Source organism: Triturus cristatus, chromosome 2_1 (assembly GCF_964204655.1).
Source record: "Triturus cristatus chromosome 2_1, aTriCri1.1, whole genome shotgun sequence".
NCBI classification, from domain to species: Eukaryota; Metazoa; Chordata; class Amphibia; order Caudata; family Salamandridae; genus Triturus; species Triturus cristatus.
In genome coordinates this window covers 1,119,132,128-1,119,144,350 of record NC_140581.1, presented here as the reverse complement: position 1 = coordinate 1,119,144,350, position 12,223 = coordinate 1,119,132,128, and the positions used below count along the sequence as shown (strand labels likewise).

Sequence of the window (12,223 nt, the reverse complement as noted above, 5' to 3'; positions counted from 1 at the left end):
TCTTCTGAGTCCAGGCGGCGTCTGTCTTCTTCCCGGTCTGAGGTTCCTATCTGGGGCTGTTCAAGGAGCCGTTCTCGTGAACGTCGCTCACCTGAGTCCCGAAAATCCCATCATAAGTGATCAAAGTCGCTTTTTCCTTCGGTCTCACCGTGTCGCGACGTGGTCTGTGCCGGCTCCTCACACTCCATGGCGGAGGACTGTGCACAAGAGTCAACCCAGTGCCTCCCTCCTTATCCTGGAGCCGGGGGCGACTATGACCCAGATGAAGACTGGAACCACGCTGGCAGGTTTGCCCTCTGTGCCTGTCGAAGGCCGGACTCTGTTCCGAGAGTCAAAACGGCATTGGTGCACAGCCGTTCCAACTGCGACGGCGGCGGAGCTGGAACAAGTCGTAGAGGTTGAAGTTGTTACACCACCGCCCCAAAATCATTTGGCGCCGGTGACGCCACTCTTAGAAACTGAGGTCCATCATCTTCTCTTTTGCACTCCAGAGTTGGTGCCTTCCTGTTTCCCCAGTGCTACAAGGTTGTTCTGGAGTCTGCGACGTCGACTGCTTGGTTGGTTCTGTTCCTTGGCTGCACTGGGTGACAACGGTGATCTGCGTCCCTCCCCTGTTTCTGATCTGCTTTCTCTGCCACGAATGGCGACGGAGGCTAGTGCACCTTATGCAGAGGTTGTGAAGAGAACTGCTGATGTTTCACAATTACAGATTCCTTCTTTAACTTTATCTGATCCCTTTGCGGATCTGCTTCATCGGGGTGCGACAGGTGTTGAACCTTTACTGTGCTGGCGATTCTCTGTATGATTTTACTTGGAACTTGGACAAGGCCAGTGACCGGAGTCTCTGTTGATCGTGCCATTTCCTGTCGCCATTGTCCTGCTCCAGATGATCCTGCCTATCTTTCTCGACATCCTACCACTAAGTGGCTGGTGGTGCAAGCTGCTACTGCATCGCCGGACCCAGATATTGCTCCCTTTGCTACCACCAGGTAGAGAATCCTGGTGGTAGGATTGGATGGCCTAAATTTCTTTTCTTCTTCTATTTTGGCTTTGCCGTCGTTAAACGCGCCGTGTGTCTTTGGCAGGGCTTCTTACACTTTATGTGACCCTGTTGCCCATCTGCTTTTTTCCCTTCCGGAAGGGGTTAGGACTGAACTCTTTCTGCTTGTGCAAGATGGCCGTGATATGGTGAAGTTTACCATCAATTCTGTTATGGATACCACCGATTCTATTGGTAGAGCCATGGCTCGGTCTGTTGCTCTTCGCAGACATGCTTGGTTGCATGAGTCACATTTTTTTGATGCTGTTTGGGAGAGTTTGACAGATATGGCTTTCGATGGTGTCTTCTTCTTTGACAGCCATGCAGATTCTGCGCTACAACACCTCATGGCTGGTCGCTTGTATTGTGGCATTCGTTTTTTGATGGAGGCCTTCCTTTCGGGATGGTCCTTCATTCCAATATCTATTCCTTTTCAGTTTTTGTTGGTCTTTTCTATTGATGAACCAATTTTTTTGTGTCTTTTAATTACCCTTTTATATAGCCACGGTCGTGAATCTTTAGGTTAGGTTGAGGTTTTAATTCCTGCTGCTGTTTTTGCACTTTGTGATGTTAAAGTATTAATCACTACTTCTTTTCTTACTGCAAAACATTTTGACTCCGAATTTAACTCTCCGGATTGTATTTTCAGCTTCATAGCTGTTTTTGTCTTTCTTGTTACTTCATGAATACAATCATGTATTATTTTATTTTTTACTCTGATGAGGAGCTTAATGTCAAGAGTTCATACCCTTTCTGGTACGCGTCTCACTCTACGCGGAGTATTTGTTTGCAATTGTGTAGCTTTTTCTGCGTACCACTTATGTGGAGTCCTACTTTCCGTTCTAAAGTCACCTCTTTAAACATTTGAAAAATGTATCGCCCTCATCGCAGCGCATCTAAGGAAACAAAACATCTTTGTCTATCCTTAACTAGCCGACTGACTAATAAAAGGCACAGCATCAAAGGAGACAGTGAAACATTTTCAAATATGCCTCAACACCCTGACCAATCTTAGTCTTAAGGTGAACCTCAGGAAATCCACAATTTAACTAGTGCAACATATCCCAAACCTTGGAACAATACTAGATACCCAGTCTGCGAAAGTGTATCCTTCAGAGGAGAGATTATCATCAATCCATCTGAAGTGTTAGTCTATTGCAAACTCCTCATCCAACGGCACAGGAGATATCATTCCTACTGAGGTCCATTGCCTTTTGCATTTTTTACTTTAACATGCCCTACTTCACATGAGGCTTTTACAACAGTGCTTACAGGACCAATTGAACCAGTTCTTGGACTACTGGAAAAGAAGTAACAAACTCTCTCACATTCAGCAATCCATTCACTTCTATGGTGGAAAAAAAAGCAATATTTTTCCTTTAGGATCTTCCAGTTCAAACTCTAGTCACAGATGCTTCTCTATGAGAATGGGGATCTCATGTGGTATATTTCAACTCCGTAATATGGACCTACCATATCAACCTTCTAAAATGAAGAACTGTTCACCTGGCTTTGAAGTCTTTTGTACCTTCCATAACGATAGTGTCATTTAGTGTTCAGACAGACAACACAACAACAATATATTATCTGAACAAGCAGTACGGATCTCACTTGAGACCCCTATCCCACAAATCTCAAGCCATGGAAGTGGTTAATAGCGAGAACTTTGACAATAACGACTCCACTTTCCAGGCGTACAAACAGACCCACTCAGCAGAGTATTTCAGGAAAACCACCACTGGGTTCTAAACAGCAAAGTCTTGAAAGAACTTTTTCAAGACTGGTTAGCCAGAAATAGATTTGTTTGCAGATACAAGAAAGAGAAAATGTCAATATTACACATCCAGATTCTACCAACTGGGTCAAATGGGATTGCTATTCAATTCAGTGTTTACAACTATAGATAAGGGTCCCTGAAAGATAAAGAAAATATACTTGCCTCTAATCCTAGTTGTTTTACATGGAATCTTATCAAATTCATAAGCAATACTCCCACCTCTCCAGACAAGAAGTACTACAGTTTTCAGGGATTCTCCAGGATCCTCTGATTTCCGTGAAAATGACCTGACCTATCACCTGTGAGGCATGATGGGATGTAGGGTGTAGTGTGAGGCACTTAAAGTCACAGGGCAAGTTTTGTTTCTCCTGTGCTTTACATTGGAGCCTATTGGCTAGCAATGTCACACATTCCCTTTCCTTTAAAAATAAAAATTAAAAATGTTTGAAAGATTTTCTATGGTCGCTTCTATATCAGTGACTACTTGTTATGGATTTTCTTTTAATGAAAATTCACCATTTTAAGCTTTTTATAGTCTGCAAACATATATGCATTGTACTGTTGTACGTACATATAAGTAAATCTTAAAAGTGTTTCAGGATCTCCAAACTTGGGGGCGAATATTCATTGCTTAAATAACTATTAATCCGGATCCCCTGAAAGAGAACCTTTGTTGTAATAGCATCAAGATAGACCTCCCAATATAGTCGTGAGGAAAATGGCAACCCCAGATGTTAACAGAATGTCACTTTAACATCCAACAGCCCCCAAGTCACGTTTCATGATCAATTTAGAAAGATCAATGTCTTCCTCTTATCCTTCTTAGTAGTGAGTTTATTGGTTTTACAATGCAGATAAAGAGCCATAAATTTCCTTATTTTTTAAAGCCCCTATGATGTAAGAGGACAATGTTGTTGGATGAGAAGATAAAATATGTGAAAACTTTCCATCTTGGGTAAGAAAGTTGGGATTTCTTCCCTGGTTTTTGTGAGGTCAGTTTGGAATAGGGACAAAAACACTTTTGGAGTCTCCTTCAAAATCTAGACGTGGTCACAGAGGTTCTGTTGTAGTTAGCCGGACTTTGGGGTACCACATAGATGCAGTGAACTATTGTACAAAGTTAGATATGCATACATTTATCGTTTGAAAGTGCCCTGGGATCCCCGGGCCGTGGGCGTGACTATTTAATGCTGCTGACTTTGATTAGGTTTTCCCTGTAAGGGAACTAGGATTACAGGTGAGTAACTTTTTCTTCTCTGTACATTAAATTGTCATCCGTATGGTTTTCTTTCAACTTTTCCGTTGATCAAGGTCTTTCTTAATAAAGTAATTCCTCAGACTCTTTATATTGCTGAATGTTTAGCTTTAGATCTAAGTCAGTTGGTACTGCTAGAAGGGTGTTTTTTTTAAAACATTTAGTTCAGCAACTTGGTAGTGTTATTTTGTCAGACTGGAACCTAATGTTACTGCTTGGGAAAAGTTTTATCTCAAGATTTCTGTTTACGATTTGTATGCATGCCGAGATACTATCATCCTCAAAGATAAATTATCCTAAGTATGCTGGAACTCTTGGATAGGAGCATCTAGTTAGTCTTTTTGGATTTGATTTATCCAGTAAAAGAAATATCTGCATGGTCTGGTCATTTGCATCTCTAGCCATGTTCAAAACCCAGTTAAGTTGGCAGGTTTATGATTATAGCATAGCCCCTTAATATTTACATTAATGTTAATACATCAGAGGGCAAAGACCACAGGGCGTAAACAGGAAATGCAACACTCTTGGCTGAGCACAACAACTACAACCACTAATCTGGATGAAATGTGGTCTGACTGCCTTCTGTGCAAGCCTCATACTGGCTCACACTGCTGCTCACAACCAAGAGGGAGCCAGGCCCATGCATCTCTAACAAAGCAACCCCGCTGGAATGACGCATGCTTCACTGTCCGATCTCCTCAGCGTTTTCAGAGTGAAGAATATTCATAGATCTTTTGGATATGGTATTCTGTCCTCTTTTTTCATGATAGATCTTTGTGCATTGAATTTCTAAAATTAGTTTTTGACATCTGTCAGTGGTAACAGTTCAAAGAGGTCGGATGTATGTAGTAGGCTGTTTTATATTTACAGTACCATTTCAAATCAGTAGTGGAACTTTTGGGTGGGTCATTAATGTTCCCTTTTTGTTTACATAGGTTAAGCTTCAAGGATAAAGAAACACCATTTGGAAACAAAACACCAGCATCAGAATTAACTAAACTCAGTCCGCCTGAAGACCAAATAAGGCAGACCCCCCGGTTTATTAAGATTCCAGTACCTTCTGAGTTTTCAAAAAAACCTATGTCATCTGTACACACTACCTCAGAGAAAGATACTAGTCTCAGGTAACCTGACACCTTTATGTAATCATTTTTGTATGGTTCAGTATTATTTAAGCAATTGATTATGTTTTGAGCTTTGTTACTACATTTAATTTGACATATAATCTTATGTTCGAGGCATGTGTGCTGTAGATGCACATGCTTTGCATTCTCCTAGTGTAGGGTTCGGATGTTTAAAAGGTGTTTTTGTTCGAAGAAGTATTTTCCAGTCCAAGGTAAGGGGACTCCTCCTTTTGGTGATGGTATGCATGGACATAAACTCCATTGTTGGATTGTTTTCTTTCTGCCATTGGGTTTGGACGAGGTTTGCTATGCTCCAGTTTGAACATGTTCTACGGGATCCCCTTGGTGCGCAACCCACTGTACCCTTGTCGTACTCGTTTTACCATCCCCCTCGTTTAGAAAATGTGAAAAAAATCTCCATCTTCGATTGAAAAGAACTATTGGCAGCCTTCTGGCCTAGCCACCGATGAAACGGACTCCGTTTCAATTATGTCCTCGGTGCCGCTCCAAATATCCGCACACCGACCTGCATAAATACTGCAATTTGTCTCGCTCACCGGAGCACAAAGATGAAAATTGCCATGCTTGTCAATCATTCCAATCGAAAAATACTTTGCGGGACCCTCTGGCTTGACGAAGGGACATGTGGCGGGAAAGCATCTAACACACCCCAGATATCTTCGGAGAAGATACTGAACAGGAAGAGACCGAAGCGTCCGCAGCGGAAGAAGAGGAGGCCTTCTCAGTCCACAAGTCAGATTCGGACCTGGAGTTCATCCTCCAGTCTGAAGACGTTCCAGCAGACAGGGTGCCTGCCGTGAGTACCAAAGACCGCCTTGTCCACCAAGCTTACATCCACCAAACAAAAGGCTTCTGGGTCACTACTGCGTTCTGGCCATGGTTGGCACCAAGAGACTGCATCCAATGCCCCGCCTTCGGGCTTGGCACCGAAACAGCACACTAAGCCTTCCTGCTTGGGCTCGAGCCGAGAAAATGCACCTTTGGCACCGAAACCTTCGGCTTCAAAGGATAAAAAGGACGGATCCAGCTCAGCGCCAAAAACAAAAGATGCCCTTCAAAAACCTCCGGAACCTATGTTGGAAATTATGAAGAATAAACTGGATCCTAAGCAAAAGAGAATGTAAATTAATCCAGACTCTGGCCATATATTGGCAAAGGATGTAACACCTTCCAAAATTTACATTCTTTCAGAGGATGCAAGCTACAAAATTCCTCTACAGAAGAAAAAGGACATGGCTCGAAGCCCTTTCCACCCTAACCCTCAATCCCCTCCACCAACTTCACCACTACCATGCTGAAATCCTCTAGACATTACACCATAGGGTTCTCCACAAACAGAGGCTGATATAGGGGACAGGGATGAGAATAGTCCTAGTAGTCTCATAGGGCCTTTGCTCCTCGTCGAGATAGCGCTGCAATTCTCGACAGGCACCCTCAAGGGCACTCTTTAGAGGAGATGTTTTATCCAAGTCCATTTTATGAAGTGCCTGTGTAGGGCCCCAGGTGTAGATGTGTGTTGGTGTTAATGAAAACTAGTAAGTGATTAAATAAGATCAGGTGGGGTACAAGACAAAATACTTTTTATTCTGTATGCCCACCTGTCTGGTTAAAAATGTGGGCGCCACCGGCGGAGGGAATGATCTCTGGTGGCTGATTTAGTGTAAAGTCGACATGTTTCTTGCCTTATCTTTGTTAAATAAATGATCTGCAGCAATTCATCAGGGCTAATATGGAAAGCTGATTAATCAAAGCTCCTACACAGTGCCATAACCCAGAAGTGTCATTACCGTGGTACAAGAAACAAACTTGAGCTACAAATATACTTTGTTACTGTAAAACCCTGGTCAGGCTTATCTGATTTGGCACCTAATGAGGAAGACCTGTCAGGACAAGGGAGAATAGACAGCAAGGGCATATGAACAATGATCAATAGATACTCTTAAGACAATCTGTTATAATCAGAAAGCATGCACATATGGCACGCTGATCACCGTGCAAAGTATATCAACATCGTTAGTGAGCCAACCAACTAGAACAAGCATTTACAATGCAATAGGTCTTGCAATGACATTGTTGTGAGCTATTGGCATTGAAAATTTCTATTTTTTTTCCCTTCGTGAAGCATTAATCAAATGGTGTATTGTATGCCATAGTGCATGACAGCAACAATCGCCTGCTAAATATGAAATTTTAGTAAAACAAAACATATATTTGGGCGCACCACACAAACAGAATCATAAAGAAACACAAATAGATATGCGAAATATAAAGTAAGAAAACACATGGATCCTGCCACTTAGAGCAGCATCAATTTGTTTGTTTCTAGTAGAAATAAGAAAATAGACCAGTTACACAGAATTCCTGGCGGGAGATATTGTTTTTTTTTTAAGAGTTCTCGTCCAGAGAAAGTCCTGGCACTGAATGCGGCAAGGAACTGGGGAGTAAGCAGGCTTATTGTTGTATTGGGACCGAGTTTGGCGATACTTATGGATGCATGGGTGGGAGGGAGCTTGAGCCTGTAGGCTGCCTGCCCCGGATCTCATCTGCCTTCCACTTCATTTTTCTGGAGCTCCCAGCACGGTGGTAAAGTAAAATGCAATACCATTGCGGGTTCCAGTATTGCATTTTAAAACATACAAGTTTGGCAAAAAAAGGGTTGGGCAGCAGCACAAGAGTAAAGAAACGGTTGTAACCGCCATTGTGGAACCGGTTCGGGTTCCGGTATTTTATAAAGAGCCAGACAGAGTGGACAGGTAGAGTGGACCTGGCACCAGCGAGGCATCAAAATGCAGAGGGCGGCGGAAGACCCGTTTCAGAATGTGATGAATATCTCCTGAAGCTGGTAGACGAAGACACGATGCCCCTTGAATCACATATTTACCCCCTATAAAAATACCCTTGCGGAGAGAACACGACATAGGGACACGTTCCTCCAACACTTTTGTAGGTAATTGCCAGTGAGATAAACAGGGCATGAATGTAGTGAACACAGGAAAGGGTTTTTAGAGAACATAGGTTAGTGACGATGCGGAGTAAGAGTTGCAGTTTCAGCTTAGATTAGGTGAAAAGATAGGAGAACTGTTAACACATATGCTTGACTAACCTCGTTAAAACTCCAGGAAAAGTCGATTATGCGGGTAATACTTCATTCACCCTTGTTGTACACCTTTGTTTATTGTGAGAATGATACTGTGAATGTCAGTGTTTAAATGTGGCACCCTCTACACAGTTTTATAAACTGGAAACAAACTGAAAATAAATATATTTTAAATCTTGGTGCCTGAGAGCTAGAGCTGGTGCTTAACTCAATGAGAGGAGGGTGTGGGTGGATGAGTGAGCGAATGAGTAAGATCTGGCACCATCCTCACTTAGGGGATATTCCATGTCAGCAGCTTGAAAGTCCTGCTGCTGTCACTCAGAACCCGGTGGTCACTGTTGTTAAATCTGCTGTAATATCCTGTAGTGTTTTCACTGTCACTTACTGTAGGTCCATTTACTGCGATCCTCTTAGAATGACTAAAGACAATTTGAGCGGCCAGAATCACACAGAGAGTTAGCACGAAGCTTTGATCTCCTCCCTTGAAACTCTGGTCCTGGGTCCACCCACTATCACTAATCTCATTAAAATTATCTCATTAGAATGGTTGACTGCGGCAGAAACATCTGTTATATACAGGGTCACTGGAATTATGTGATCCTGCGGCCGCTGAGATTTTTGCATAATTATAGAATTGCCACACTTGCCACATAATTCATCATCTGCTGCTTAATGTGCAGGTTTTAAAAATAAAATTCCTAGCTCAAATGGTGGAAAACTTACTAAAAATGCAGCGACGTTGACACGCTGACGAAGGCCTGTTGAAAAGTTGAACTGGTCACCTTTCTATTGCTTATTGCTATATTTGAATTTTCAACTGGTTCTAATGATGTGCAATCAATGTCCAGACAGTGTTATCAAGTTTAAAAATGAAGAAATAATGATGTAATACTATTAAAAAATGTGCCACATTATGCCGCAAACTTTACCTTTTCTTGCCACATAATTTACTCAATCCTGCCACATAACTTGGCCCTTTCCTGCCGCAAAATTCCAGTGGCCCTGGTTACACAGTGCCATATATTTGGGGAAGGGGATAAGCCAGTGCCTTCAGGTTCCGAGTTTTTTACACTAACCGTTCTAATGTTCTGTCTTGTGGCTCCGCCCCCACATTCGCAGATCTCACCCCACTGCACTCATCGTAGCTCCCATACTTTTTTGCACTTCAACCTTTAAAGTTAAGATTTACAATGAGGAGCTGAAGTGAGATGTGTGAAAGGAACTGGTGGCCATAGACTTTGTATATGTGAATCAACTTGGTTTCTTTATACTTAGGAATGTTAAAAATAAACACAGGTTTTTCTGCAATTTAATATATAGCGCAAACTCGACTCAAAGGTAATGGAGCTCTTTACCTGAGCACCAGTTACTTTACATAAGGTCACATCCTTGTGTTTTTAGGCACGGGGAGATTAAGTGATTTGCCCAGAATCACAGGATGTTTAGCGGCGCCGAGAGTCGCACCCTGTTTCTCAGTTCCAAATTGGGCAGCCCTGACCGTTTCGCCACCCTCCCCCAGTGGGTGTAGTTTGATGTGTTTTTCTATAAGAAACAAAAAAGATATTTTTTTCAGTGACTTTGCAGTATGTTTTCTCTGAAGAAATGTATTTGTGCAGATTATTGGAAATTTGGACTGCCTTTAGTAATCTTACGATACAGAAGGTGCAGGGGGGGGGGGGGGGGGCACGGTTGCGGTGAGAGAGGTGGAGGCGCCAAAGAGGGAGACGAAGGTTGAGACACAGGGAGGTCTTTATTGAAGTAACATCACTGCCTTACAGAGTGTTTATTAACCAAGAGCGCTTTATACAAGATACGTTGGGTGCTAAGAAAATCAGCGTTTCTCCAGGAGGCCAGCAGGTTGATCTAAACACCTATATCTGGGTACATGACTGACTCCGGGGTAACACTTCTTCACAGCGCTCACACTCACCTTGGACTGCCCCCGTGTCTCGCAGGGTCAGCACAGACAGCGTGATCACCACACAGAGTTAGGGGCTCAGAGCCCCCATCTCCATTGCAGCACTGCAGGGTCGCCCTCCTCAGCACTTACTAACAGTCGGATCCCCTGCTGCAGCCCTCTGGCAGCACACACAGCCCGCACCCTGTCCTGTTCCTCGCGAGACCAAGAGGGAGAAGAGTGCGTGTGATCTTGCACCAATGAGAGCGGTGCAGGTGGTCACTCAAAGGTTGCTGGGCAGAGCATCCACAAGTAGGACTCTGTAGGACATACAGGGTGGGGAGCACGGGCTCTTCATCTCAACGAACAGGAAGACTCCTGAAACGGAGGGCAGAGCTACAGTGGATCGTTGGGTGATAGAATTAGCCATAGGTCAATTGTACTGTAAACAAGCAATGGCCGTGGACGGCCACGCGGCGCGAAAGTGAAATTAAACAAGTGGTGCACGCGCGAGACCTAAAAAGTGTGTACGTTTAAAATTGTTAAAATTCTCTATTTGGCAAGTGAGTCCATTGATCACACGCCTTACCCAGTCCAGGTTGTGTGTGCTTTTCCTCGATGATGTCCGGAGCAGTGCGCTGAACTTCAGGGCGCTCTGGTAGAGAAAGACTCAATTAAAATGGGAAACTCTGCATTAGGTAGCCGTGAAGATGGGCATCCTAATCTATCACGGGTAAGGGTGTTAAGCAGTTTTAACTTGCACTGTTCAGGCGAAACTCCTGCAGCGACCTACCCAGTCTCTGACACCCTTATAACGAGGGCCTCTGCAGGTCTACCCCTTTTGTTCACGACTGAGCGCAGGTCGCATTTCGGTTTGTCATTGGTGCTCGCGGTTGCCTAGATACAGGTGTCGCAGTTTGATGAAGCACCATCTTAGTGATGCGTGACAGCACTCCATCACGTATCACTAACAGCACTGCTGTCTCGACAGGGAGCAAAGGTCCTGTGATGAAGCATGACACCCTGTAAGGGTATGTGATGGCTCTAACTCCAAAATGGAACCACACCCTTGACTCCTCACACTACTTGACTTGTTAGGACTTCTCGACACGTTACTTTTCTTCTCTACAGGAACTGCATACCTATGAGACTACTAGTATTAGTATTCAGCATGTATGCTGGACCTTGATGCTCTCTTGGTTCCTCTCCCTTTTTGTAATTGATGACAATAGTCCACCACCAATAAATCCATGGAATGATTATAATATTGATCCACCAATGGATAATGATACTGATTTATACCTTGTAAAACCCTCACCTCCTGATGACAACACATCATACAAGGAGTTAATTTCTAGAGCAGCATCATTCCATGGAGTTACATTATACAAGGAATCTTTAGAAGAGGATATTTATTTGAAACTCTAGGGTCTACTCATAGATCATCTCAAAGTTTACCTGTGTTAAATGGCATGATGCGCCAATAACGATTCCATTATTAGAGATATATTTAGAGTTATATTGACACCTAGGGTTAACAAAAAATACAAGCCTCCACGATCTGACCTTATTTTTATTCAAGGGCAGTTACCTTAAGATTTCTTAGTGGTGTTCAATGTGCGGGAAAGAGCAAATTCACAAACTTTAGCAGATGCACCTCCTCCAGACAAGGAGTCTAATAGATGCATCAGGCAAAAAAGTGGCTGCGCATTCCGCAAACCATTGGCGCATAGCCAACACACAAGGCCTATTATCAAGATATGATAGGGCCCACTGGGACGAAATGGAGGAACTACTCCAATCCCTCCCAGAGGAACATAAGAAAAGAGGACAAGAGTTAGTGCAGGAGGGAAAATTAATATCTAATTCTCCTGTTAGATGTGCACTGGACACTGCTGATACTGCAGCAAGGGGAATTAACACAGGCATTCTACTTAGAAGACATGCTTGGTAAGAATCTCTGGGTTTAAACCAGAGGTTCAACAATCTATTTATTTTCAATGCTCCCTTTGA

The 12,223-nt window shown here is 43.2% G+C and overlaps 1 protein-coding gene across 5 annotated transcripts in view; it reads left to right on the top strand.

Annotated features, from left to right (window-relative positions):
- Window positions 1-12,223, top strand: part of CENPC (centromere protein C) — a 1,046,742-nt gene that overhangs the window by 308,132 nt on the left and 726,387 nt on the right. For all 5 annotated transcript variants that reach the window (XM_085636509.1, XM_085636507.1, XM_085636508.1 and 2 more), the window contains one exon: window positions 5,007-5,195. In XM_085636509.1, coding sequence (XP_085492635.1) covers window positions 5,007-5,195 — 189 coding nt within the window. The remainder of the gene's footprint in view (window positions 1-5,006; window positions 5,196-12,223) is intronic.